This window comes from Barbatula barbatula (assembly GCF_947034865.1).
Source record: "Barbatula barbatula genome assembly, chromosome: 14".
In the NCBI taxonomy this organism is placed as follows: Eukaryota; Metazoa; Chordata; class Actinopteri; order Cypriniformes; family Nemacheilidae; genus Barbatula; species Barbatula barbatula.
In genome coordinates, this window is record NC_136777.1 from 17,987,438 (window position 1) to 18,015,322 (window position 27,885).

General features: G+C 42.4%; 1 protein-coding gene across 9 annotated transcripts in view; it reads left to right on the forward strand.

The window, feature by feature from the left end:
* dst (dystonin) overlaps positions 1 to 4,352 on the forward strand; it is a 141,218-nt gene extending 136,866 nt beyond the window's left edge. For 6 of the 9 annotated variants that reach the window (XM_079473550.1, XM_079473548.1, XM_079473552.1 and 3 more), the window contains 4 exons: positions 656 to 846; positions 990 to 1,100; positions 2,993 to 3,116; positions 3,400 to 4,352. In XM_079473550.1, coding sequence (XP_079329676.1) covers positions 656 to 846; positions 990 to 1,100; positions 2,993 to 3,116; positions 3,400 to 3,656 — 683 coding nt within the window. In that variant the 3' untranslated portion in view covers positions 3,657 to 4,352. The remainder of the gene's footprint in view (positions 1 to 655; positions 847 to 989; positions 1,101 to 2,992; positions 3,117 to 3,399) is intronic. The other 3 variants (XM_079473546.1, XM_079473549.1, XM_079473551.1) reach the window with 3 other exon arrangements.
* Positions 4,353 to 27,885: the final 23,533 nt, after the last annotated feature.

A 27,885-nucleotide genomic window follows, 5' to 3' on the forward strand; every position in this document is an offset into this window, starting at 1 on the left:
ATCAAACCAAATCAACCATAAGCAACACACAGACACTTTTATCCAACAGTTCCTTGTGCTCAGTTGTTTTCTTTTAGACTTAAACAACTGAAAGGTGTGTTGCGGTTGTGTATGTTATTCTTCATTTGCAGTATAAGCAGCATCTTGTGTTTTTGATTTGATTTACGTCACAGTGATGTGAAATGCATGTCCACTCGCTACATCATATCAGATCACAAAACTCATTTCAGAGTGCACACAACCCTTAAAGTAATATTCCAGGTTAAATGATATAATGGTCAAACTTGAGCTCTATCAACAGCGTTAAGGGAAATATTGAAATATTATCATTGTCAACTATAAAAAACCGTTGAAGTGCGTTGAATTTACATTGCTTTGAAGCAATTTGAAGTAAATCAATAACAAAGCTCCACATTTCTTCTTTGACCATAACCCCCCCAAAAAAACCTTGGCCACAAAGAACTCCATTATAAGTTCATGTTTGTCGTACGTCTTCACAAACTGACAGAACGTTGTTTACAGTGGTGAATCAAAAGCATGCCACAAATGCATTCGATAAACTTAGCTTCAATTAATCCTGGAATATTACTTAAAATCAAGAGTCTGAGACATAAAACCCTTTCCAAACTGATAGCGCTGTGTGTCACTCCTTTAGCCAAAGGAAGAACCAATGTGGAGCTTCGAGAGAAGTTTATTCTCCCAGAAGGCACCACGCAGGTGATGGCCAGCTTTCGCTACAGAGGCCGAAGGTCGCGGCCTTCCTCGAGAGGAGCGTCACCTAACAGATCCAACTCCAGCCACAGCTGCGCTGCACATCCCAACCCACCTGGAGCGAACACACCCAAGGTATTCTCACCTACAGGGGGTTCTTGACCCTATTGTTGGAAATTTCGTGATTGTTGTTTCATGAATCATCAGTTTCTCATATAGTCTGTCTTTGGTCTGTTGCTGCCCTTCACATGTGGTTAATCCACCACTATTTCTCACAGACTCCCCAACATTTTACTCGCAATTATGATAAACCCTGGCTGACAAACAGCAAATCAGCTTCTCCTCTTAAATCATCTGACTCCTTTGACAGCCAAGGGTCATCCAATGAGGTAATGGTGCTGCGGAAATGAGTGACACGTCCCGATCTAATCTCCGTTTCTGTCCCTGATCTGTGTTTCTGACTCATCTGAATCCCCCTCCTCCTGGGTGGATTTGGGATTAAGTTCAAAGTCTAAATGCATGAAAGTGCCGCTGCTGTGCTGTTGTTGTGTTATTGAGTCGGATCTGTTTGCTGTTCAGTTGATCTGTGATTTCCTCTGCTGCAAAGGGAAACTGGGTTGTTTCTTAAAGTCACTCACTGTCTGGGGTCTCATTTATAAAATGTTGCGTAGAAACCGTCCTAAATTAGATTTTATTATCATTTCTTGTATATGTGATTCATAGAATGAATGTACGCACAAAAAACGCTTGTACGCCTCTCTATCATATGTGAAATCTATAAATCGCAAATGATTGTGAAATTGCGCGCAATTTAACAGTTTCAGATCTTCCCCTTTTAACTATATCTAATTAATGTCATTGATATATGAAAGAGCGCCTGTCAACATCAAGTCAGCAAAAGTGCGTACGTCTGCTCAGACCCTGACGTGGCACTAAGCACAATTCCACGTCAAAGACCGTTGTTATAAATAACACGCTTTTTAAATGAGACCCCTGCATTCCTTTATCTTAAAACACTAACTGCAAAATGACGTTTTGGATGGCGTCTTGTACAAGTTGTTCTCTTCTGCTCTTGCACTTAATCTTTAAGCTTTTTGACTTTTTCTCATCTCACATGTTATGACAACATACAATGCAAAGTGTTGAAGTGACAGCTGCATTTAAATGTAGAAATGAACGTGTGTGTGCATGTAAGTGATAACCATAGCAATGCTTTGTTTTAGGGCTGTAAACATAAAACATTAGTCCCTTTCACACATGCAATCTGTTAAATCCCAGTAAAAGTCACATGACATGTGTTTTTAAAATCGCCAAGATTGATTAAGCGGCATTTAGAAAACCCTTAAAGTCACTGTGAACCGGAAGTTGCGATTAGGGGATTACTTCCCTATTTTGACACATTTTCGAGTGAAACAGAGTTTGGAATGAGAAAAATAACGGCCGTGGCTTTCGTCTTTCTCTGCGATTTGATTGAACGTATAAAAACAGCCGTTGCGTCTTGAAATGGAACTGGCAGCAGTCTGACAGTTGAAGGCGATGAGTTATCGCATGCTCCCCCCAAGATGGGTACATCATTACAGGGCGGAAGTGCATATTCAGATTCTAAATGAAGATTATGAGGGCACACGATTTGTAAAAAGAGAATAGCCCACATTGATAAACTATTTACAATAAACGCTGCATTTTCATGAAAAATAGGCATTGTCATCTTCTATTTCACTGGGACTTTAAAGGATATTTGCTGGCAAATATATAGTAAAGGCTACAGTTGTGAAAGAGTGTTTAGTAGGGATGTTGCAATATTATCAATATCGTGTTGTCGCAATAGAAAAATGGTCTCAATGTTATCCTGGTCACATGACAAAAATTGAAATTGTCAGCAAAACATTGTTACCTTTGGCAAGGTCCATGCAACCTCTTAGCAACAGTTATGAGTAGAGGATAAAGAAAAAACGTATGGCGCATTTCCAAGTCATCGGTGGTTATTTTAAATATTGTAATAAATATCGTACCAAGGATTTATTCTGAGGCCTTATCGCACACTGAGATTTTGATATTGTTACATCCCTGGTGTTTAGCCATTTAGGTGTTTAGTCATTTAGGCCTTATGTTAATGATGTATATCAAACTAACACATTTCACATACACACACATGCTTCAGTGCAGCTTCATTTCCATGATGCCAGAGCAGTAACCTAAAAGCCATATCTGCTTCTTTAACTAAATGAATGTGATGCCAGCTTTCATAGATCTGCTTTCTCATGATGGTGTTCATTTCCAGAGCACTCCCATTCAGGGCAGTAAGCTTCGTCTTCCAGGATATTTATCAGGAAAAGGTTTTCAGTCGACAGAAGAGGGAGCGTTGATCAATGCTGCAGTGATGAAGGCCAGAGGTCAAGCGATAGGTGAATCACACACACACACACATACCTTTACATAATTGTACTATCATTCAATGGTTTTCTGTCACATATGTCGCTTGAAATCTGAAGGTGTATACCTATATGTAATAATACAGATTTTTTTCAAAGCATCAAAATAAAATGACAAGAAAACATCCCTGAAAAAACAAAAGAAAGATGATAAAATATAACATAGCATTTTTTATGTCCAGCTTTAGTCAAAAGCTGATGCTGTTATGTCAGTATAATAACACTAACCTGTAACTGCTGTTAACTCTCTCCTCAGGCTCTAGTAAGATTCACAGCAGACCCGGCAGCAAAGCTGGAAGTCGAGGAAGCAGCCGGCGCGGCAGCGATGCCTCAGACTTTGATATTTCTGACATCCAGTCAGTCTGCTCGGATGTATCCGAGACGGTGACAGACTCGGGACGACCGACACCCCGCTCAGCATCACGACAGCACGGCGGCAAGCCCTCCAAAATCCCTACGCCCCAAAGGAGGAGCACCCCTACTAGCAAACTAGCCAATATATCCAAGAGATAGTCAACAGTCCAAGTCAACAGCTTCCGTTCCCCAAAAGCAGCGCCTACTTGAGAGAGACTGGACAGATGTAGATCACACTAAAGACTAAAGTGTTACTTTAAAACGTAGCAAGATGTAAATTATTCTGTTGTGAACGTGAAAAAGGAATATCATGTGGAGTGTGTGTTTGTGTGTGTGTGGTATGCAATTGGCCTTGTGTATTTGTCCTGTACTTTATGTGAATAATGTTGCGTTGTTTTTTGTTTGATCATTGAACAAGAAAAGACTGTACGTTTTTAGACAAACTAACACTTTTCCACATGTTTGCGTTGAGGGAGAAACTGAATGTACAGTCATTTTCTTTGAGCTGACAAGCTTGTCGGCGATGATAATAATAATATGCCTCTGTATTCTGCACCACAGTTATTTATTCATCTATTTAAAGTGCAATACAATACTTTCACTGTAACCACAGCTACTGTTGGCATACTGCAGTTAACCCTGATCATGGCCTTTAAACTCACTAACATCCAGCTCCTGCCTGCAGCATTCCCAAATAATGTTTATTTCGATCAAATTGCAGATGGTGTGACACTTTACTGTGACTAAAAGACATTGAGAAGTGCAGTCATCCCTGTATACTCTGTTTGCCTGACTGATGCTGACTACTTACATCCTTTTTGTAATAAATCTGCTTGCAGAAAGCCTTGTCTGTTTCTTCGGAATGATGCACGTTTATCATACCTTTCTCGGGCCCACGATTTACAAGTCTTAAAATGATAGTTCACCAAAAAAAGATTATTCTGTCATCATTTACTCACTCTTCTGTCATTTTAAATCTCAATGACTTTCTTTCATCCGCAGAACACAAAAGAAGATATTTTGAAGAATGTTGTTAATTGACCCCCATTCACTTCTATTGTACGGACACAAAACCAATGCACGTGAATGGGGGTCAGTTAACAACATTCTTCAAAATATCTTCTTTTGTGTTCTGCAGATGAAAGAAAGTCATACGGGTTTGAAATGATAAGAAATGACGACAGAATTTTTATTTTCACTTAAAGACGTAAATAAAATGTTTTACAGGAAGAAAGCGCTGCGTCAGGTTTCTGTGTCAGGGTACAGTTTTGTTTCAACATTTGAAACATTGACTATAAGCAAAACATAAAAGGTTATGCAAGTCAAGACACAGGTCAAATATCAGACAGACTATAAATTCCTATATGCAGTGTTAATTAAATAAGACTTTAAAATTCAGCTGTGGTCAGCTGGGTCAGCTGTGGCCTAATGGTTAGAGCGTTGGGCTTGTGATCAGAAGGTTGCTGGTTCTAATCTCAGTGCCAGCAGGTCATGACTGAAGGGCCCTTGAGCAAGGCACCTTACCCCTGATTGCTCTGCAGTAATGTTCCACTGTATAAAAACTACTTGTAAGTCGCTTTGGATAAAAGCGTCTGCCAAATGAATAAATGTAAATGTAAATGTAAATTCTAGCAGCCCCCCCGGCCAGGCAAACAGTGCAAAACAGTATGCAAACGGTGGCAAGGAACCCAAAACTCCATTGGATGAGAAAAAAACCTCAGTGGGAAACCAGGCCTAACCAGGGGATTCCAGTTCCCCTCTGGCAAAAGCTGGAGCCACTGCACAAGCTCGACAGTGCTTGCACAACAAGGCAAAATAAAAAGATTAGATTTAAGATTATCATTATAAAGTTTCAGCCACTAATAGATTATTAGAGTCGCTACGTCCTTTGTCATCACAGCTTTTGTCAGGTCTGGGTGAAGATGTTACCAAAACACTACCAAAACGTGCAGAAAAAATATATTTGTTAAAGTTAAAGTATGCTGACGGTCTGTCCGATATTATTCTGGCTCTGGATGACTGGGTTGTGACTGTACTTTGCCATATGGTGGTTGCCCATCATCACCAGCGTCAAATATGGCAAAAAGATTCTTACAAATGCATATTGTTAATGGGCATGAAGAACATACTTGATCAGATTGTATATAGTCATTTTATATAAACAGGCTCACACAGAGCATCAATCATGATTCACCTCGATGTTGTAATCATGATTATACATTTTTATCAGCAGAATAAATTAAACACGTTTTGCCCACCATTTACTGTAAGCCGAATAAAGAACACCCACCCACTACTTGACCATTTAACAAGAAAAGAAACAAGTAACATAAAATTGAGGTGAGGATTTTATTGGATTCTGTCCAGAGGCGAAACTACCCATCCAATATATAAACAAAGAGTTGACACATCTGACAACGAATTTAACTTTTATGAATTACTTTGTACTCTCAACCAAAAGGAACAATGTCACTTCCAACAGACCATTTACTTTAAACAAAGCAGGTTAATGAAACACAACCGTGCCATTGCCGTAGCTGAAGACCACTCAAATAGGCGACAATCCTATTTTCAAAATGAAAGCCAACGAAAAGAATGTTTTGAGAACACAAGGGTAACATGACGTGTGGAAACCTGGCCGTGTCCCACATGTTCCCCTGTTAAACAGCTTCTCTAGACAGACCTCCTGCCCAACACCACTGTTGCCAGAGAGAATGTTGCCAGTATATTCTTACACACCATTAAATGTTTCGAACTCTCTCAATAAGACAATATGAGAGACTGTCAGATTTCAGGAGTGAGGTCTCACTTTTTTCTCCTGTCTCTCCAAGACACCTATTAAACACATCCCATGAAGTTTATTTTCCCCTTCATTCTATTCCTGTCCTTCATCTGTGAGAATACTGGAACTGATCATAAATACTGAGCTCTTGTGGCTGATTGTGTGCCATTATATCCAAAAAAGGCTGGATGAACTTAATTTCCTTTTTCCAACTTTAGATTTGTAATAAAACAATTCTCAAAAAAGTGCAAATTGTCAGCGTTTGTTAATAGACATTTTGATTTTTAACATGTACTGTAGAAACAACACACTGCCCCCTATTTCAGGTCACCATAATATTCAAGTCAATTTTTATTACTGTTGTTAAGCTGTAAAAAACGCCAAATCAGCAACATACAATAATCTCATTCTCAAAATATCGTAACAGACTATGTCTGTCCCATGTACAGGTACTGTAATTATTGTTAATCAAATGAGAAGCATACACAACATGGATAAATAATTAATACTGCTGGGTTTTCTATTAGATCCCTTTCAACTAACACGCATTTTGCAAATGGCATAACTTCGGATCATCACCGAGATGTGCTCTGTTCGAAAAGAAGCTTGGCTAAAACGACAAGATTTTTTTATTTATATTTACAGTTACATTTTGTCGTGAACAAGGTGGGTGAGACACGGAAAGATGACCCAGGTGCAGACAGCGGGTAAGGTGATAACATATATTTAATAAATAAACACAAAAACCCACGAGGGGGTAACATATCAAAACAGGGAAATAACAATTCAATTCAATTCAATTTTATTTATATAGCTCCTTTCACAATTTGCATTGTTCCAAAGCAGCTTTACAGGGGAAAAACGAAAAACCCAAGAAAGGGTAAAACACACTACATGGTGTTTTATATAATAAATCCAATTATTCTAGTAAAATAATATCTAATGTCAGCATCTCCTGGTGGTTTATTTAGCATATTTGCATTAAGTGAATGCTTGGCTGAAAAGATGCGTTTTTAATCTAGATTTAAATTGGGCGAGTGTGTCTGATCCTCGAATAATATCAGGAAGGCTATTCCAGAGTTTAGGTGCTACATATGAGAAAGCTCGACCCCCTTTGGTGGATTTAGTTATTCTAGGTATTATCAAAAGTCCTGCGTTTTGAGATCTTAGAGAGCGTGATGGGTTGTAGTATGATAGAAGCTCTGTTAGGTAGGTAGGGGCTAAACCCTTTAAGGCTTTATAAGTGATTAAAAGAACTTTAAAGTCAATACGATACTTAATGGGTAGCCAGTGAAGGGTTGATAAAATTGGGGTTATGTGATCATATTTTCTGGTCCTGGTTAGAACTCTGGCAGCTGCATTCTGAACTAACTGTAGTTTGTTTATTGATGATGCAGGACAACCACTAAGTAGCGCATTACAGTAGTCAAGTCTTGAGGTCATAAATGCATGAATAAGCTTCTCTGCGTCAGCAACACACAGAATATTTCGTAACTTGGCAACATTTCTTAGGTGGAAAAAGGCTGTTTTTGTGACATTTGAGATGTGATTTCGAAATGACAGGTTGCTGTCTAATATAACGCCTAGATCTTTTACTGTATTTGTTGGAGTAACAGTACATCCTTCAACTTGCAGTTTATAATCAGAAATATTTGGTTTGCGTGTCTTAGGTCCGATAAGTAATATTTCTGTTTTATTAGAATTTAAAAGAAGGAAATTATAGGTCATCCAATGTTTTATATCATAAATGCACTCTGCCAATTTGGGTAGCTGGGAGGAATCATCTGGTCTTGATGAGATATATAGCTGAGTATCATCTGCATAGCAATGGAAGCTAATTCCATGTTTTTTAATAATGTTTCCAAGGGGAAGCATGTATATGGAGAACAGCACGGGTCCCAGAACCGATCCCTGAGGTAATCCATAATTTACTTGCGTTAAATAGGATGATTCCCCATTTAGATGGACAAATTGATGTCTGTCTGACAAGTAAGATCTAAACCATTGTAGTGCCTGTCCCTCAATACCGGTATAATTGTGTAAGCGATCTAGAAGTATGTTATGGTCTACGGTATCAAACGCAGCACTAAGGTCAAGCAGGACCAGGAGTGAGATGTGACCTTTATCTGATGCTATAAGCAGGTCGTTTGTAATTTTAACGAGCGCAGTTTCAGTGCTATGATGAGATCTAAAGCCTGACTGAAATTTTTCGTGCATGTCGTTATTTTGTAAGAAAGAGCACAACTGAGTGCACACTACTTTTTCTAGAATTTTAGACAGGTATGGGAGATTTGAAATCGGTCTATAGTTTCCTAGTTCATTTGGATCTAAGTTTGGTTTCTTGATAAGAGGCTTAATGACGGCCATTTTAAAGGGTCCTGGGACATGGCCTAGATTAATTGACGAGTTAATAATGTTATAGATGGGCTCAATTGCAACAGGTAGTAACTCTTTTAATAATTTAGTTGGTATGGGGTCTAGTAAGCAAGTTGTAGGTTTAGAGGTTGCGATAAGTTGAATTAAATCTTCCTGTTTTATAGTTGAAAAACGCTGGAGCCTTTCTTTTGGAGCGATGGTTGGTGCTAATTCATAGGACAGATTTGGAGGTTGAGTTTTTACAATTTTGTCACGAATGTTTTTGATTTTCTCTGTAAAAAATTTCATGAATTCATTGCTACCAAGGTGCGGCGGAATAACAAGGTCAGGTGGTGTCTGTTTATTTGTTAATTTAGCAACTGTGCTAAATAGAAACCTTGGATTGTTTTTGTTGGTTTCTATGAGGTTACGAAGGTGCTCTGCCTTTGCTGCTTTTAGTGCCTTTTTATAACAATTTGCACTCTCTTTCCATGCCATTTTAAAGACTTCTAATTGCGATTTTATCCATTTGCGCTCTAGTTTGCGTGTTTCTCTTTTAAGGGCGCGAGTGGTGTACCAGGGTGCAATATTTTTCTCATTAATCTTTTTTGACTTCATAGGTGCAACAGCTTCTAATGTATTAGAGAAAATAGTGCCCAATTTCCTGGTCATGACGTCGAGCGATTCGTTATTTATTGGTCTGGTTATTAAAGGAGTCAGATCTGGCAAGCTCTTTGCGAAGCTATCTTTAGTAGCAGAGGTGATTGTTCTACCCTGTCGATAACGTGTTAAAGGGCTGATTCCAGACGTGCGCAAAGTACCCGTTATAAGATAGTGATCGGTGACATCGTCGCTTTGAGGCATAATATCTATATTGGTTAGATCGGCTCCGTGAGATATAATCAGGTCTAGTGTATGATTAAATCGATGAGTTGGTCCTTTAATGTGTTGTATTACCCCAAAAGATTGTAGTAGTTCTGTAAACGCCACAGCTAATGCATCGTTAGCGCTATCTACGTGGATATTGAAATCTCCGACAATTAGTATTTTATCAACGTTAACCAATAGGTCCGATAGGAAGTCCGCAAACTCTTTCAGAAAATCAGTATAGGGACCAGGGGGTCTATACACCGTAGCCAATGTAAAAGAAAGCAATGGTTTTTTACTTTTGTTAGGAATAATTATGTTCAACGCAAGCACTTCAAATGATTTAAATTTATGCTCTGTTCTCTGAGATACAGTAAGAAAGTTTCTAAATATTGTAGCGACGCCGCCACCCCGACCAACCGGACGTGGCTCATGCATATAACAGTAACTTGGTGGGGTACACTCATTTAGGCCGAAATAATCATTTGGTTTAAGCCAGGTCTCGGTAAGACAGAGAATATCAAAACTGTTGTCCGTGATCATTTCATTTACAATAACTGCCTTTGAATTTAGTGATCTAATATTAAGTAGGCCGAACTTTATAAATTGGTTTTGGTTGTTTATTACATTGTCTTCAGGTTTAATCACGATCAGATTTTTTCTCTGACTTTTGCCAAAATGTTTACTTTGTAGTATTATTCGGGGGACACATATAGTCTCTATATATTTGGAAACAGTAACATTTATAGCAGTTGAGGCGCACATACTATGGTTAAAGTTTTGACTTACCTGAGGGAGACTTACCTGAGGGAGACATAGTCAACCGGTGCGCAGCGCCTGCGAGATGTTGTCGGACAGGAGAGCCGCTCCGATGCTGCTTGGGTGCAGGCCGTCGGGGCGGAAGAGCCTAGGTCGCTCCCAGAACAGATCAAAATTATTTACAAAGAGCAGCTTCTGTTCAATACACCATGACATCAACCATTGGTTAAGTGAAAAAAGTCTACTGAACTTATCATTCCCTCGTCGGTAGGTAGGCAGCGGTCCTGATACGATAATCCTCGCTGTGGGCGATGCGTTGCGTACCGTCTCGATCAGACTCCTGAAGTCCCTCTTCAGGATCTCCGACTGCCGCATCCTGACGTCGTTCACTCCCGCGTGCAGCACGACAGCTTCGACGTTAGCGTTGTCCTTCAGGATCGCAGGTACCTGCGCAGACACATCAAGAACACGAGCGCCGGGAAAACAGTGAGTGCGCACCTTACCTTTAGTAGATGTAGCGCGTATGTTCCGGACGATCGAGTCTCCGATGATCACAGCGTTGCATTCGGTCTCGCAGAGGGCGGCAAAGCGGTTCCTGGTCGGGATCTCGAAGACTGGTGGCGGCAGCTGAGTCATCTCACCGGTCCTGGCTAGCGCCTTTCGCCGTTGGTGTGCCGGTGCAGGAGTGAAGTTCATTTGGGCTGGTCGTGTTCTCTTAGCCTGGGCTCTGTGCAGAGAAACACGCGGAGTAGAAGTGGAAGAAGTATTATAATCGCGATGAAAACTTACCGCGGATTTGCGAGCTTCAGCACGGGATGTTTCCAGCGCCGTTATTCGTTCTCGCAGCCGTGTTTGCTTCTCAAGTAAATCCTGGATCTGCTTCTCCACAGCCTCCAATTCCGACTGAAGCGCAAACGTTTCCTCATCTGCACTTAAAGGTACAAACACGTCTGAAGCATTAGCATTAGCCATTAGTGATGTAGTAATGAAATGAAAACAGCGAGTTAAGCAGTATGCAGGCGGATAATGCTAATAGCCTAAGGGCTAACACAGAATGATCCGATACAAATAATGTATCAGTACGTTTAACAACGATTTTTGTTTATGCTATAGTTAAGGATAGGTTTCACTCTCGCTTAATAACGATTTAAGAAACAATTCTTCAAGATGTAACAAGAATAATTAGATTTGAAAGAGCTCCCGCTCAAATCACGCGCTCTCAGTAAACTCTCAGCAAACAGCAAACAGGAAATGACGTCGGGACAAGACAGGACTAGGACTAGCTACACTATACAAAGACTTAAAATAAACTCAACGCAAGAATACACAAGAAAAGAATACACAAGAATACACTTGCTTGGTGGGGGACAGTCTCACATATGCTTTATGCTGATGATTTGGTGGTTTGGTCTTCCTCCAGTGCGGGCCTGCAGCAACTTCTTAGAATATGCTCTCAATATGGACTAATGTTTGATATAAAATTTAACTCTATGAAGAGTGTAGTGCTGATCGCCAGAACAAAGGAGGGTCCTTTTTCATAGCGGATACCGGTTGGAAACTAGTGAGAGGATCTGCTGACTGCCTGGATGACGGGATCCCGGGACAGAGTGCACCCCTGGCGGATCAGGATGACAATAAGCAATCTCCTGGTCTATCTTCCAGCAAATGAGACTCAGGAACATCTGAGATGGGAGTATAGGTTCCGGAACACCGGTCTCAGGAGCCGTACTGTTTTGTCTAGAGAGGGCATCAGCTTTCCCTTTCTGGTGCCCGGGCCGAAAGGTTACTTTAAAGTGGAACCGGGTGAAGAAGAGAGCACATCGAGCCTGCCGGGTATTTAGATGCTTGGCCTCTTTCAGGTACTCCAGATTGCGATGATCTGTTACGACAATGAACGGATGATGAGCCCCCTCCAACCAGGTTCTCCATTCCTCTAACGCCAACTTGATGGCGAGGAGTTCCCGGTTGTCTACATCATATTCTTTCTCCGCCGATGAGAGCTTACGAGAGAAGTAGGCACAGGGGTGAAGTCGAGGGGGGCTCCCCTGCCGCTGGGTGAGTATTGCTCCAACTCCTGTCGAGGATGCATTCACCTCCACCACGAAGGGGAGATCAGGGTCTGGAAGCACCAAGGTAGGGGCTCGGCTGAAGGCCTCTTTGAGTTCCTTGAATGATGTCTCGGCCGCCGAAGTCCAAAGCAGTGGCTTGTTTTTCTTCCCGGTCATGGAAGTTAATGGCGCGGCTACTGAGCTGAACCCTGCGATGAACCTTCTATAAAAGTTTGCGAATCCTAAGAACCTTTGCATTTCCCAGATTCTCTTCGGCATAGGCCACTTCCGTACCCTATATTTACCTTGTGAGGGTACATGGTCACTTGGTTGTTCGAGATGATATACCCTAGGTACTGTATGGTGCGACAGGGGAACTCACACTTCTCGAGTTTCAGGTAGAGGTGATGATTGCAGAGACAATGGAGCACAGTGCTGACCTGCATCACATGTTCAGACGGGGAACGAGAGTATATGAGTATGTCGTCGAGGTAGATACTACAAATCTTCGGATTAAGTGGCGTGCTTACAGTGAGCTTGAATGCAAGCAATACAAATGATGACAAACAAATCCGCACAGGATAGAACACACAAGGGCAATATATAAGATTGACAAAGGATAATTAACAAGGGGCAGGTGTCGGGAATGAAACACTGAAGGCGAGTCAAACGAGAGAACAAGAGGGGCAGGGCTATGGACGAGACCGGAGAGAGCGCATGTTATGTCAGAACCAACAATCTCTCTCCACACAAAACATGAGGACCTGCCATGATTCTGCCACAAGACCAAGAGAGACATGACATGATGAGGCAGAATCATGACAGGTAATATTAAACATCAGGACACGAAATTGAAATTCTTAAGAAAGTACAAATTTATTATTTCATCGTCAACCACAGAACTTATTTGGTAGACTGCTAATTACAGATATTCGAAGTAGATAAAATCATGTAATTACATAGTAATTACATAAAAAACGCCCGATAATATGTTGCTAAGCAAAAGTGGCGCAAATCTTCAATGGTGGGAAAGAGCACTGAAATGATACAATGTCTGTAATGCATATGATCAATCTGACCGACATGACAGTACAAGGTAGAAATATAATTTTGCAGCAATTTTGTGTTTTGTAATTTTAATAAAAATATACATATATTTAAGAAAAGTCAGCGTACAGTAGTTATATGGGTTTTATTTCAACAAAGTTGTTACATTGCAAACTTTGAAAAAGGTCAAAATGACACCATCTCTTTTCTACTCTTTCTATCCATTAAAAAATGTTGGCTGTGTATACTTTGGTAGGCTATATGAGACCAGTTTTACTGTGCTTATGCTTTTTGTTGTCCTTTTCTTGTTCCAATTGGTTCCATTATTAACAGTACCTCATTTGCCAAAGCGTCTGCTTAATGCCAAAATGTAAATGTGTAAATGTAGTAAAGTTCCTAGATGCTACAGTGTTTTTGAACCTGTATCATGCTGATCCTATATCAGTGTGAATTTGTAAATCACGTTCATGCAGTCTATAGGATATTTAAACTTGTAGGAGCACAAGTAGGAGGGTCTGGGGCGCACACAACGTTCTGACGCAGGCCAATTAGGGAGCAGCCTGTCATGAAACTGCTCCGAGACTTAGGGTGAGATCCAGATGCAGCTTTATTAGAAGGGTAATCCAAAGGGGTAATCCAGATAACAGGCAAGGGTCATACACAAACAGGCAGTCCAAACAAAGAAACAAACAAAACAAAGAAACAAACAAAACAGGCAGGGACCAGAGGCAAACGCGGAAACGGGGAACAAGGCACGAAATCCAAAAACCAAATGACAAGAAACCAGGAAAACGCTCGGAATTGCAGTGTGAACAAAACAAGACTTCGCAAAGATTGAGAGTCCAAACACAGTATATATAGGGGAGTGGTAATGGGAATCATCTGGTGGTGATTGTCTGTGATATGAGACACCTGGTGGCGGTTAGCATGGGATTCTGGGAAATCAGTGCTGATGAGTCCGGGTAGTGAGTTATGGGAAATGTAGTTTGTGAGTGCATGATAAGTTTGATGTGGAGTGCCCTCTGGTGGTTTTCAAGGGCACTCCAGCTGGTGACCGTTACACAGCCTCAGGTCAACTTTCTGCAAAAAGTTTGTGTAGCTACATTAACATTCGTTTGTCCGGTGCATGCACGTAGAGTATATATGTATTGTCACAAATTAACCAAATACAATTTTAAATAATATTTTTAAAGAATGCAAACACAGCTACCAGACGAATATAGTGTGAATAAATCTGTTTATTTCAAAATTATTATGTTGACTGGCCGCCACTGCTCACGCGACCTTCCAGAACTGTCGCTACGCTTGATTTATTGGACTGTTTTCAGTTAGGGGTCTCACCTATCATAAGTTCAGTACAGAGTTCCACAGGGCTCAGTGCTAGGCCCTCTGCTCTTCACATTATACAGTATATGCTATCCCTAGGAGCTATTATTAAAAGGCATGGTGTTAATTTTCACTGTTATGCTGTGTAAAATAATGATATAAAATATATATTTAAAAAACTGGATGACTTGCAACTTTACCAGGGCTATACATATATGTGGATTGTTCTTTGAAAAAATCTGTCTGTGTCAAGAATACATTTACCTGTGTGGCATGCATGTGATACATTTACATTTAGTCATTTAGCAGACGCTCTTATCCAAAGCGACTTACAAAGAGTTTGGGGAGCAATAAGCGATATGTCATACAAAAAGCAATAGTACAATAGATGCTAATACAAAGTTACTAGTTTCAACAAAAGCTCGATCACTACCTGTTGAGAGAAGATCTTTTTTTTCATTTGTCTGTCAAGTGATGACGTTTGGCAACTGCATTAACATAGCTGTGTGTTTACGTGAAGTGTGTTTGTTATTGTTCTTGTAAATGTGTGTCATTAATCGCATCGCTATTTTACTCATACTGAACAAAATTATAAACGCAACACATTTTTTGCCCCCACTGTTCATGAGCTGGACTCAAAGATCTAAGGCTTTTTCTATTAACACAAAAGGTACACACAATTTTTTTTAAATACTGTTCACAAATCTGTCTAAATCTTTGTTAGTCAGCACTTCTCATTTGCCGATATAATCCGTCCACCTCACTGGTATGGCATATCAAGATGCTGATTAGACAGCATGATTATTACACAGGTGTTCCTTAGCTGGCCACAATAAAAGGCCACTCTAAAATTTGCAGTTTTATCAAACAGCACAATGCCACAGATGTGGCAAGTTTGTAGGCTGCGATTGGCATGCTGACTGCAGGACTGTAGGACTGTCCACCAGAGCTGTTGCTGGTGAATTAAATGTTCATTTCTCTACCATAAGCCGTCTCCAAAGGCGTTTCAGAGAATTGGGCACCTTATTATCAAAGACATAAAGATTGGACCATTGCAATGCCTTACTGGTGCTCTGATACAAAAACTTCAGTTAGTCCAAAATTAAGAAGACACCCAGATAGCAAATTGGTTATGGGCCTAATCTGGTAGAATTTGGGCAGTAGTTATGGCCCAGTCCCCTCGTATGGCCCTTAGCTGCCTAAAGAATACCACATTAATACCACCATTCCTGAAGCAGACCAAAACTCACCCACGACTTCTTTCATGTTTCTGGACCTTAATGTCCCATAACACTGCCTGAATCCCCTTGTGTAACCCAGTAAAGAGCCTAAACTTCCAACACCTTTACACAAAACTCACCCACAACCCCCAAATTCAGCCATAACTAAACCAACATTATCCCAAAATCCCCAAAACTGAGCCTGAATGCACTCTTAAATAAAATTTAATTGTTGTGAAATAATAAAACCACATGCTTTAAACATTTTGTGTTTTACCTATAAAGCCCTGCATGGTTTAGCTCATCATTACTTGAGTGAACTTCTCATGTATTACAGTCCATCACGTGTACTACGCTCTCAGGTGTCAGGTCAGTTGGTAATACCTAGATTTCAAAATGAAGTGCAGGCGGCAGATCCTTTTCCTATCTAGCGCCTAAACTTAGGTACAATCTTCCCTGCATTGTCCGGGAGGCAGACACACTCTGTTCAATTCAACTTTATTTATATAGCGCTTTTCACAATTTGCATTGTTCCAAAGCAGCTTTACAGGGGAAAAATAAAAAAACCAAAAAGGGTAAACACAGTGTTTTATATAGTAAATTAAATTATTCTAGTAAATAATATCTAATGTCAGCATCTCCTGGTGGTTTATTTAGCATATGTTGCATTAAGAGAATACTTGGCTGAAAAGATGCGTCTTTAGTCTAGATTTAAATTGGGCGAGTGTGTCTGATCCTCGAATAATATCAGGAAGGATATTCCAGAGTTTAGGTGCTACGAGAAAGCTCGAATCCCTTTGGTGGATTTAGTTATTCTAGGTATTATCAAAAGTCCTGTGTTTTGAGATCTTAGAGAGCGTGATGGGTTGTACTGTGATAGAAACTCTGTTAGGTACGTAGGGGCTAAACCCTTTAAGGCTTTATAAGTGATTAAAAGAACTTTAAAGTCAATACGATACTTAATGGGTAGCAAGTGAAGGGTTGATAACATTGGGGTTATGTGATCGTATTTTCTGGTTAGAACTCTGGCAGCTGCATTCTGAACTAACTGTAGTTTGTTTATTGATGATGCAGGACAAACAGCAAGTAGTGCATTACTGTAGTCAAGTCTTGAGGTCATAAAAGCATGAATAAGCTTCCCCGTGTCAGCAAAACATAGAATATTTCTTAGGTGGAAAAAGGCTGTTTTTGTGACATTTGAGATGTGATTTCGAAATGACAGGTTGCTGTCTAATATAACGCCTAGATCTTTTACAGTATTAGTTGGAGTAACAGTACATCCTTCAACTTGCAGTTTATAATCAGAAATATTTGGTTTGCGCGTCTTTGGTCCGATAAGTAATATTTCTGTTTTATTAGAATTTAGAAGAAGGAAATTACAGGTCATCCAATGTTTTATATCTACAATGCACTCTGCCAATTTGGATAGCTGGGAGGAATCATCTGGTCTTGATGAGATATATAGCTGAGTATCATCTGCATAGCAATGGAAGCTAATTCCATGTTTTTTAATAATGTTTCTGAGGGGCAGCATGTATATGGAGAACAGCACGGGTCCCAGAACCGATCCCTGAGGTAATCCATAATTTACTTGCGTTAGATTTGATGATTTCCCATTTAAATGGACAAATTGATGTCTGTCTGACAAGTAAGATCTAAACCATTGTAGTGCCTGTCCCTCAATACAGGTATAATTGTGTAAGCGATCTAGAAGTATGTTATGGTCTACGGTATCGAACGCAGCACTAAGGTCAAGCAGGACCAGGAGTGAGATGTTACCTTTATCTGATGCTATAAGCAGGTCGTTTGTAATTTTAACGAGCGCAGTTTCAGTGCTATGATGCGTTCTAAAGCCTGACTGAAAATGTTTGTGTAAGCCGTTATTTTGTAAGAAAGAGCACAACTGAGTGCACACTACTTTTTCTAGAATTTTAGACCGGTATGGGAGATTTGAAATCGGTCTATAGTTTCCTAGTTCATTTGGATGTAAGTTTGGTTTCTTGATTAGAGGCTTAATGACGGCCATCTTAAAGGGTCCTGGGACATGGCCTAGATTAATTGACGAGTTGATAATGTTATAAATGGGCTCAATTGCAACAGGTAGTAGCTCTTTGTGGCGAGGGGGGCGTGGTTTAGCGAGGTCTGCGGGAGGAGAAAGAGCCGGGAGACGAGCGGTGAGTAAATGGAGCATGTGCAAACTATCAACACCTGTATCCAGTTCCAGTGAGGGCGCGGAGACCAATAAAAGGAGCAGGCCGACAGACGGGTGTTGAGAGAGCCGCGAACTGAGCACGAGAACCGAGCTGGCGTGCTACATGTGCGGAGACTGTTCGTGGTGTGCTGGAGAATTCGCCACCCAGTTATTTTCTGTTGACCACCCAGAGTCTGTTTCTTTTTGTTTATTTAATAAAACTCTGTTGTCGGACTCACAACCCTCGTCCTCTTCCTTATCTTAGACTGAACCCCGCTACACTGGTGCCAAAACCCGGGAAGGAAGCAGGAGGCAACCACCGCTATGCAGTCGTCAACCAGTACGCCATTTGCGGACGTCATTGCGTCACTCGCGCTCCTCCACCGCGAGCAGCATCAGGCTTTAATGGATCTGCGGTCTGATAACGAGCGCTGCTTCCAAGCGGTCTTGCAAGCCCAGCAAGAGGACCGCGAGAGGTTCCGCAGCTGGATAGACCAGGGGGGCCACGCAGCCACAGCAGCGCCTCCCTACCCCGCAACCCTTCTACCAATGTCCAAGATGGGACCTCAGGATGATCCGGAGGCATTTCTCAAACTCTTCGAGACCTCTGCAGGAAGCTCCACGTGGCCCCGGCAGGACTGGGCAATGAGGCTGCTTCCGTTACTCACGGGGGAGGCGCAGCTGGCTGCACGATCACTGCCGATGCAGAATCTCCTGGTCTTTGACGACCTCAAGAAGGCCATCCTCCAGCGGGACGGACACAGCCCGGAGGAACACCGCCAGCGGTTTCGATCGCTGAGGCTTGGCGAAAGCGGCCGGGCCTTCGTGATGGCCCACCAGCTCCGGGATTCCTGCCGCAAATGGCTACTGGCAGGGAAGGGCGACGTCGAGGACATTATCAATCGTGTGGTGCTGGAGCAGTTAATCTCGCGGCTGCCCCGGAAGATGACCGAGTGGGTTCAGTGCCACCGCCTGACGTCGCTGGACGCTGCTATACAGTTGGCTGAGGATCAGATGGTGGTGTGCCCCGGGGTGGGCGAGTCCCTGCTGACGATTATGGCACGGGTCCACGAGTCCAACCTCGGGGCTCCATGATTCAGTGGGACCATCGCTCTCTCCGTGCCCGAGACGTGCTCCGTTTCCTGCCACTCGGATGGCGGGGACGTCTGGGCCGGCCTGCTGGCGTTGCAGGGACCCGGAGCATTCTGTCGATTGTTGCCCAGTCATGGAAATAGGCACAATGATCCGGGTCCCTGATGCGTCGGGGGAAACAAGCGCGACTGGGAAGCTAAGCCTATCCGATCACGATGACTTTCCCCTGGAGCAGTCCCGAGATGAGACTCTCAAGTTTCCATTTGAGCAAGTTCAGAGTATTGACGGTCAGCCTCTCCAACCCGCACGTCCGCTATCGTATCCCTACTTTTCGATCGTAAAAGACCGGTTGTATCGAGTAACCCAAGATGCTCAAACAAAGGTGGATACAACCCAATTGTTAGTACCACAAAGCCGCCGGGAAATGCTTTGTCAGGCGGCTCATTGTAATCCAATGGCGGGACATTTAGGGCAGGCATCAACACTAAATCGCCTAATAACCCGGTTCTTTTGGCCGGGCATTCACGAGAATTTGCGCAGGTGGTGCGCATTGTGTCGTGAATGTCAGCTGGTTAATCCACCGGCCTCCCCAAAAGCGCCATTGCGCCCACTACCCTTAATGCAGGTCCCCTTCGATAGAATTGGTATGGACCTCATCGGGCCATTAGAGCAATCATCGAGAGGACATCGATTTGCATTAGTCCTGGTGGATTATGCAACCCGATATCCCGAAGCAGTGCCCCTCCACAGCATTTCCGCTAAGAGCGTGGCAGAGGCACTGTTTAGCATCATCTCCCGCATGGGGATGCCCCGTGAGATCCTCACGGACCAAGGCACGGCGTTTATGTCACGAACAATTCGCGAACTTTATGAATTACTGGGCATTAAATCGATTCGTACCAGCGTCTTTCACCCACAAACGGACGGTCTGGTCGAACGCTTTAATCGCACTTTGAAAACCATGATTCGTAAATTCGTTCACGAAGACGCAAAAATTGGGATAAATGGTTGGGACCCCTCTTATTTGCTGTACGAGAGGTCCCTCAAGCCTCCACGAGGTATTCCCCCTTCAAGCTTATCTTTGGACGACAGCCCCGAGGGGTTTTGGATGTCCTAAGAGAGACTTGGGAGGACGAACCCTCTAGCGCTAAAAATGAAAATCAATATTTCGTGGACCTGCGAACAAAACTACACACACTGGGGCGGCTATCGATGGAGAATTTGTTACAGGCTCAGGACAAACAAAGCCGGCTATATAATAGGGGTACCAAATTACGAAAATTTGCACCGGGAGAGAAAGTACTTGTATTGCTCCCCACGTCAAGTTCCAAATTACTTGCAAAGTGGCAAGGACCGTTTGAGGTCACACGGCAAGTTGGGGATCTCGATTATGAGGTAATAGGAACAGATAGGAGCGGGTCACGTCAGATTTACCACCTCAACTTCCTTAAAAAATGGCAGGAGGGGGGGTCTGTGATGCTGGCGACGGTAATAACGGGGGAAGATGATCTCGGTCCAGAGGTGAATATCAAGTCACAATCACTCGCTCTGGCTCCTGGGGGAGATCATCTCTCACCCTCCCAGCTGACGGATGTAGCCAAGTTGCAGGCAGAATTTGCGGATGTGTTCTCGCCCCTACCTGGTCGTACAAACCTCATACAGCATCATATTGAGACTGCACCGGGCGTGGTAGTTTGCAGCCGGCCGTATCGGCTACCTGAACAGAAAAAAATGTGGTTCAGAAACAATTAGAATCGATGCTTGAAATGGGGGTAATAGAAGAATCCAGCAGTGACTGGGCGAGCCCGATAGTCTTGGTGCCCAAGACCGACGGTTCGGTCAGGTTCTGTGTGGATTACCGCAAGGTGAATGCGGTGTCGAAGTTCGACGCCTATCCAATGCCTCGGATCGACGAGTTGCTTGATCGGCTAGGCACAGCTCACTTTTATTCAACACTGGATTTAACAAAGGGATACTGGCAGATCCCCCTATCACCGTTATCCAAAGAGAAAACTGCTTTCACAACACCGTTCGGATTGCACCAATTCGCTACCCTTCCATTCGGCTTGTTCGGAGCACCGGCCACCTTCCAGTGCCTTATGGATCGCATACTCAGCCCATATGGCATATGCCGCTGCTTACTTAGACGACATTATCATTTACAGTAATGATTGGCAGCGGCATATCCAGCACTTGAGGGCGGTCCTGGGGGAGCTGAGGGCGGCGGGTCTCTCGGCCAACCCGAAGAAGTGTGCGGTTGGGCGTGTGGAAGTTAGGTATCTGGGTTTCCACTTGGGTCACGGGCAGGTGCGGCCCCAAATTAATAAGACCGCAGCCGTTGCGACATGTCCGAGACCCAAGACCAAAAAGGAGGTAAGACAGTTCCTGGGGCTGGCGGGATATTACAGGCGCTTTGTACCTAACTATTCGGCACTCACCAGCCCGCTGACTGATCTCACTAAAAAGGACGCACCAGATACCGTCCAGTGGACGGAGCAGTGTCAGCAGGCGTTTACCCAAGTGAAGCCTGCCCTGTGTGGCGATCCGCTCTTACACTCTCCTGACTTTTTTTTTCTCCCTTTTCTGTTACAGACTGACACGTCGGACAGGGTGCTGGGAGCCGTCCTGGCCCAGGAGGTGGGGGGTGAAGAGCGGCCATTGCTGTACATTAGTCGTAAGCTCTCCAAGAGAGAGACTAAGTACAGCACCATAGAAAAGGAGTGTTTAGCCATCCGATGGACCATTCTCACCCTGAGATACTATCTCCTGGGCCGGGAATTCACCCTCTGTTCGGACCACGCTCCTCTGCAGTGGCTCCACCGCATGAAAGATACCAACGCTCGGATCACCCGGTGGTATGTGGCCTTACAGCCTTTTAAATTTCAGGTGATCCACAGGCTGGGTGCACGGATGGCTGTGGCCGACTTCCTCTCCAGGAAATGGGGGGGGGGCTGCAGGCCGGATGGCTCCCCGGCCTGAGAAGGGCGGTGGGGGTATGTGGCGAGGGGGGCGTGGTTTAGCGAGGTCTGTGGCAGGAGAGAGAGCCGGGAGACGAGCGGTGAGTAAATGGAGCATGTGCAAACTATCAACACCTGTATCCAATTCCAGTATAGGCGCGGAGACCAATAAAAGGAGCAGGCCGACAGACGGGTGTTGAGAGAGCCGCGGACTGAGCACGAGAACCGAGCTGGCGTGCTACATGTGTGGAGACTGTTCGTGGTGTGCTGGAGAATTCGCCACCCAGTTATTTTCTGTTGACCACCCAGAGTGTGTTTCTTTTTGTTTATTTAATAAGACTCTGTTGTCGGATTCGTAACCCTCGTCCTCCTCCTTATCTTAGACTGAACTCTGCTACACTATTTTAATAATTTAGTTGGTATGGAGTCTAATAAGCAAGTTGTTGGTTTAGATGTTGCAATAAGTTTAATTAAATCTTCCTGTTTTATAGGTGAAAAACGCTGTAGCCTTTCTTTTGGAGCGATGGTTGGTGCTAATTCAAAGGACAGATTTGGAGGTTGAGTTTTTACTATTTTGTCACAAATGTTTTCGATTTTCTTTGTAAAAAATATCATGAATTCATTGCTACCGAGGTGCGGCGGAATAGCCAGGTCAGGTGGAGTCTGTTTATTTGTTAATTTAGCGACTGTGCTAAATTAAAAATCAACCTTGGGTTGTTTTTGTTGGTTTCTATGAGGTTACGGAGATGCTCAGCCTTTGCTGCTTTTAGTGCCTTTTTATAACAATTTACACTCTCTTTCCACGCCATTTTAAAGACCTCTAATTGCGATTTTATCCATTTGCGCTCTAGTTTGCGAGTTTCTCTTTTAAGGGCGCAAGTGGTGCTATTGTACCATGGTGCAATATTTTTCTCATTAATCTTTTTTGACTTCATAGGTGCGACAGCTTCTAATGTATTAGAGAAAATAGTGCCCGATTTGCTGGTCATGTCATCGAGCGATTCTTTATTTATTGGTATGATTATTAAAGGAGTCAGATCTGGCAAGCTCTTTGTGAAACTATCTTTAGTAGCGGAGGTGATTGTTCTACACTGTCGATAACGAGTTAAAGGGCTGATTCCTGCCATGTGCAAAGTACCCGTTATAAGATAGTGGTCGGTGACATTGTCGCTTTGAGGCATAATATCTATATTGGTTAGATCGGCTCCATGAGATATAATCAGGTCTAGTGTATGACTGGCCTGGTGTCCAGTCAAGTGTCAAGTCCTGCCCTGGCGTCCAGTCAAGTGTCAAGTCCTGCCCTGGCGTCCAGTCAAGTGTCAAGTCCTGCCCTGGCGTCCATCCAGCCGGTGGCTCAGCCAGCCTTTCAGCCGGCGCCCAGTCTGGCAGTTCTCCGGGAACAACAATAGTTCCCCCCAGGACTTCTTCCATCAAGTCCCCGGGGACTAAGACTGCCCCACCCTATCCCAACCCTATTGGACTTTCCCCTGTGAACTTTGTTGTTCCCCCACCCCCCTCCCATGTTTATTATTTTTATTGTCTCACCCCAACCCTGTTTGTTTGTACTTTTGTTTACCCCTGATTTTGTTTTCTATGTTTTGCCTTGTCTTGTCGTTGTCCCAGTCTGCCTTGTCTTGTCAGTCTACCCCTTGATGAACACCTGGAGGTGTTAATTTAAGGGGGGGCTTATGTCATGATTCCACTATCATGTCATGTTTTTTTCTTGGTCTTGCAGCGGAGTCATGGCATAGCCTTAGGTTTTGTGTGAGAAAGACATGGCTTTGTTTTGATTTTGACTTGCCATGTGGTTTCTCGTGTCTCGTCAGTGTTTCCCGCCCTTTTGTCTCGTTAGCCTTCCCATTAGTGTTTCATTACCTACACCTGCCCCTTGTTAATTATCCTGTGTTTGTTCCCCTTTAAAACATCCTCGTGTTTATTGTCCTGTGCTCGTTCATTGTATGTGTTTGCTGTATGCTGTTTCCCAGTCTGTATCCCATGGATTATATTGTCTCTAGTTCTTGTTACATTGTGTTTTGGTGAGTCAGTCTAGTCCTTAGTGTTTTATTTTTTTCCAGTCTAGTTAGTCCATGTCCTAGTTTTCATTATTTTTCCTGTCTTGTTTTACCCCCTCGTGGGTTTTTGTTTTCTGTTTAATTATAAAATAAATCCTGTTGACCCCTTCATCCCCGCGTCTGCCTGCAATTAGGTTCTTCCCTTCACAGTTCATGACACAATGTAGTACTAAAGAACGAAGACATTCAACACTCATTAATGATGAAAAGGTCATGAAAAGGTAAAAGACTTACAACAAAGAACTTACCAATCACAACAGTTTTAAGCTCCAAACTTTGAATGGCGTTTTCCTATTTACACCTCTCCAGTTTATGGTTTTAGCAAAGTCATTTTTAATCGCATGCTTAATTATTCTCCAGACCGTGTCTTTCAAGTCGACCCCACCCAGCAATCTAAGTTAGAGTACCTGAAATGTTTATACGCACGCTTTTAGTCCTTAACCACTTTCAATAATTTTGAATACGGATTAGTAATAACACTACACATAATTTATCCAAAAGATGAGAAATGAATCTAAATCTTAATTATAACAGTAATTGGAAACAGATATGGAAGTGATAACAATAGGCATTAGGAAACTGTGCATAACCAATAGTGTTGCCAACCACTTTTCGTCTCATTTCTGAAATGGGATTGAAGATCACTTTCCTGCTAAATTCATGATCTTAAATCTTCAACTCTCTCCAATGGCCACTGGAGGGTACCTTCCCCTGAGATCTAATTCTGTTCTGGACTACATTACCCATATGCCCCGTACCTCGGACTAATCACCACCAGGTGTTCCCATTCCACTCCCCATATAACTGGTTCCAAACGCTCAATCAACGCGAAGTCTTGTTTACCCCGTCTAGCATTTCTTAGCGTTTATTTCGGACAGTGTAGTTGTGTATGATCTTGGACTGCTCCTATTCTATTGATTCTCTGCCGCCTGCCCCTATTCTATTGATTCTCTGCCGCCTGCCCCACTGACCCTCTGCTTTGTTTCTGACCTGCCTATTGCCTGCCCTGATCTAAGCCTGGTGACCGACCTTGATTCAGTCTGTCTGGGATATCGTTGATGCTGATGTTAGACCTGATTATATTACTTTTTCTAATAAACATTGCAAATGGATCCGAACGACCCTGACTCGTCATTACAGGTACATACTTAATGAAAACGAATCAAATATATAAACATTTTAAACAAACATTTAATAATAGATAAATGAAAAATAGTCAAACACAGAAATCAACTCCAAGTCATATGCTTATTCGTGTATAGCGTAGAACAACCAAACAAATGTGTGTCCCAGTGTAGAAAAACGTCTGGAGAGAGAGAAAGAACAGGAACAACAACTTTTTAAATGTAGAAGGGGAAATACAGCAAACCTGCACTGTCCTTCAAGAGGCAACCTCACATACTTGTGTATATTTTATCTAAGCCTTGCACATTTCAGCTCCATTGCAAGGACTGAAACAACAACTATTCCTAACTCCAGAGAATCTATTGGGTAGTCAAATAAAGTTTATTTCTTGGTGTACTCTTTATAAACAAGAAACTCACTCCCTTCAAACCACATAATGCTTTGTTTGTAAACAACAACATTATTTACCTCAATACAATTATTACCTTCTGAAGTTTTAATGACCACACCATCCATAATTAACTCTCTGAACTGCTTAACAGTTCCATGAGACAACCGTGGTACTGGCCCATCTGTGTGCATGAATTATGTCTTTGATTTCAATCCCTGACCTTCAGTACTGCTGTTTGAGTGTACAGTATCCACTTTTCTGACAGCCTTCCAATTACTTGAGTTAAGGGGCGTTGTGGTTTCCTGATCTTTTTTATTCAATTTCTACAAGTAATTTTCAGAAATGAAACCCTTATTAAGTCTTAATGACCATGAAGTCTCACATCATCACTTAGGTGAATCAGTCCATGTTTATTGAACACCACAAAATCGAAATGTAATGTAAATGTCTAACTCATTTCAAAGTTATGAATACTTGTAGAATATCAAAATGACAATTAAATGTCAATGTTTTGCTTCAGACTGTCACATTTTCTTCATTCTAAAGCAATTCATTATTCTTTTGTTTTTATTCTGCACATGGACACCTCCCTGTCTGCATTAAGTGCCCATCAAGCTAATCTTGTCAACACAGCCATGAAATCTTTTTTCTTTCCAAAAACACTAGACTATTACATCCATGGAATTCATTAAAATATGTTTAATCCCTCATTTTAATATACCTTTTGATAAGGTTTCTGCTCGAACAAATATTTAACGATTTTGACTACATCAAGCACATTTTTATTATTTAAGTTGTTTTAGACTTAATTAACCTTTTATTGATGTATGACATAGATAGGAATAATAATATTTCTTTACACAGGCTGGATTTTTTTACTCTTTGGCTAACCAAAACCCACCCTAGGTTTACAGCAGACTATTTTGACCTCAAGGGCCAAAAGTAAGCCAAATTTGGCCCAGATTGTTGGCCCACCCTCAATGCCTGACTGAGCTCCTGTGGCATTTTCGCATTTGAAGAACCCGATATGACATTGTCATCTAGTGCTTGAACTTGGTGTCGCAGTGCCAAAAATATTGGATGTGTAGCTGAAGTTACGTTCGGGCCACAAAAGCATGCATAATGGTTGTTTATGTTGTTGCTTTGAAACTGTCTGTTCTTTTGTCATTATGTCTGTCTTTTCATTCTCCGAGGTAACCAAAACTGGATCTGGCTCATAATTCGGTCCGAAGGGATGAGATGATGGCCATATAAACATTGTGTCTATTTATCCTTTTTATAATTTTCTGTTTGTCCGTTCTCAAGATTAATTGTATAATGCAGAAATGTTAGCTTGTACACATTTGTCAAGATGCAGCAGTGTTGTGTTAACAAGCCAGCAGAGAACTGTCTCTCCTGTCCGAATCTATATTCTGCCAAGGTTTCTTTCTCCATTCATTTACATCTTTAAAGTTTTGCCAGGGGCCGGAGCCTGAGTCCATATGTCCGAGGGGGGGAGCAGGGGCCGGGGGAACCCGCTACTGTCTACCAGGGGGGGCGCGAGGTCTAGTGCTCAAGGTCACCGCAAGGCACCGCGAAGGAGAGTACCCCGGCTGGTTGAGGACCGAGTGGCAGCATGTCGGGGAACCGGACTAGAATTTTTTTTCGCTGGCAGTCGCCCGTGAGTGGGCTGCCGGCTGTCTATTTACGTTTTTATTTATTAATTAAAAGTTGTTTTATGTTCGCCGGTTCCCGCCTCCTTCCTTCCTTTTATTGAACTGTGTTACAAACATATTAGTCAGACTAAAACCATAGAGACATATACCTGTTTTTCCCAAAAATGTTAACTGCAACCCATGATATTATTGCAAATTCTTTTTGACCTGTTAATAATATATATTGTATATTAGCTCATCTGTAAGACTTCCAATAATACCATGAGAATTGTCAAGTCAGCTTTATTTATTTAACGCTTTTTACAATTTTCATTGTTACAAAGCAGCTGTACAAGAAAAAATTGACCATAAACAAAACATATAAGGTTATGCAAGTCAAAACACAGGTCAAATATCAGACAGACTATAAATTCCTATATGCAGTGTAAATTAAATAAAACATACAATTCTAGTGCAAAACAGTATGCAAACGGTGGCAAGGAACCCAAAACTCCATTGGAG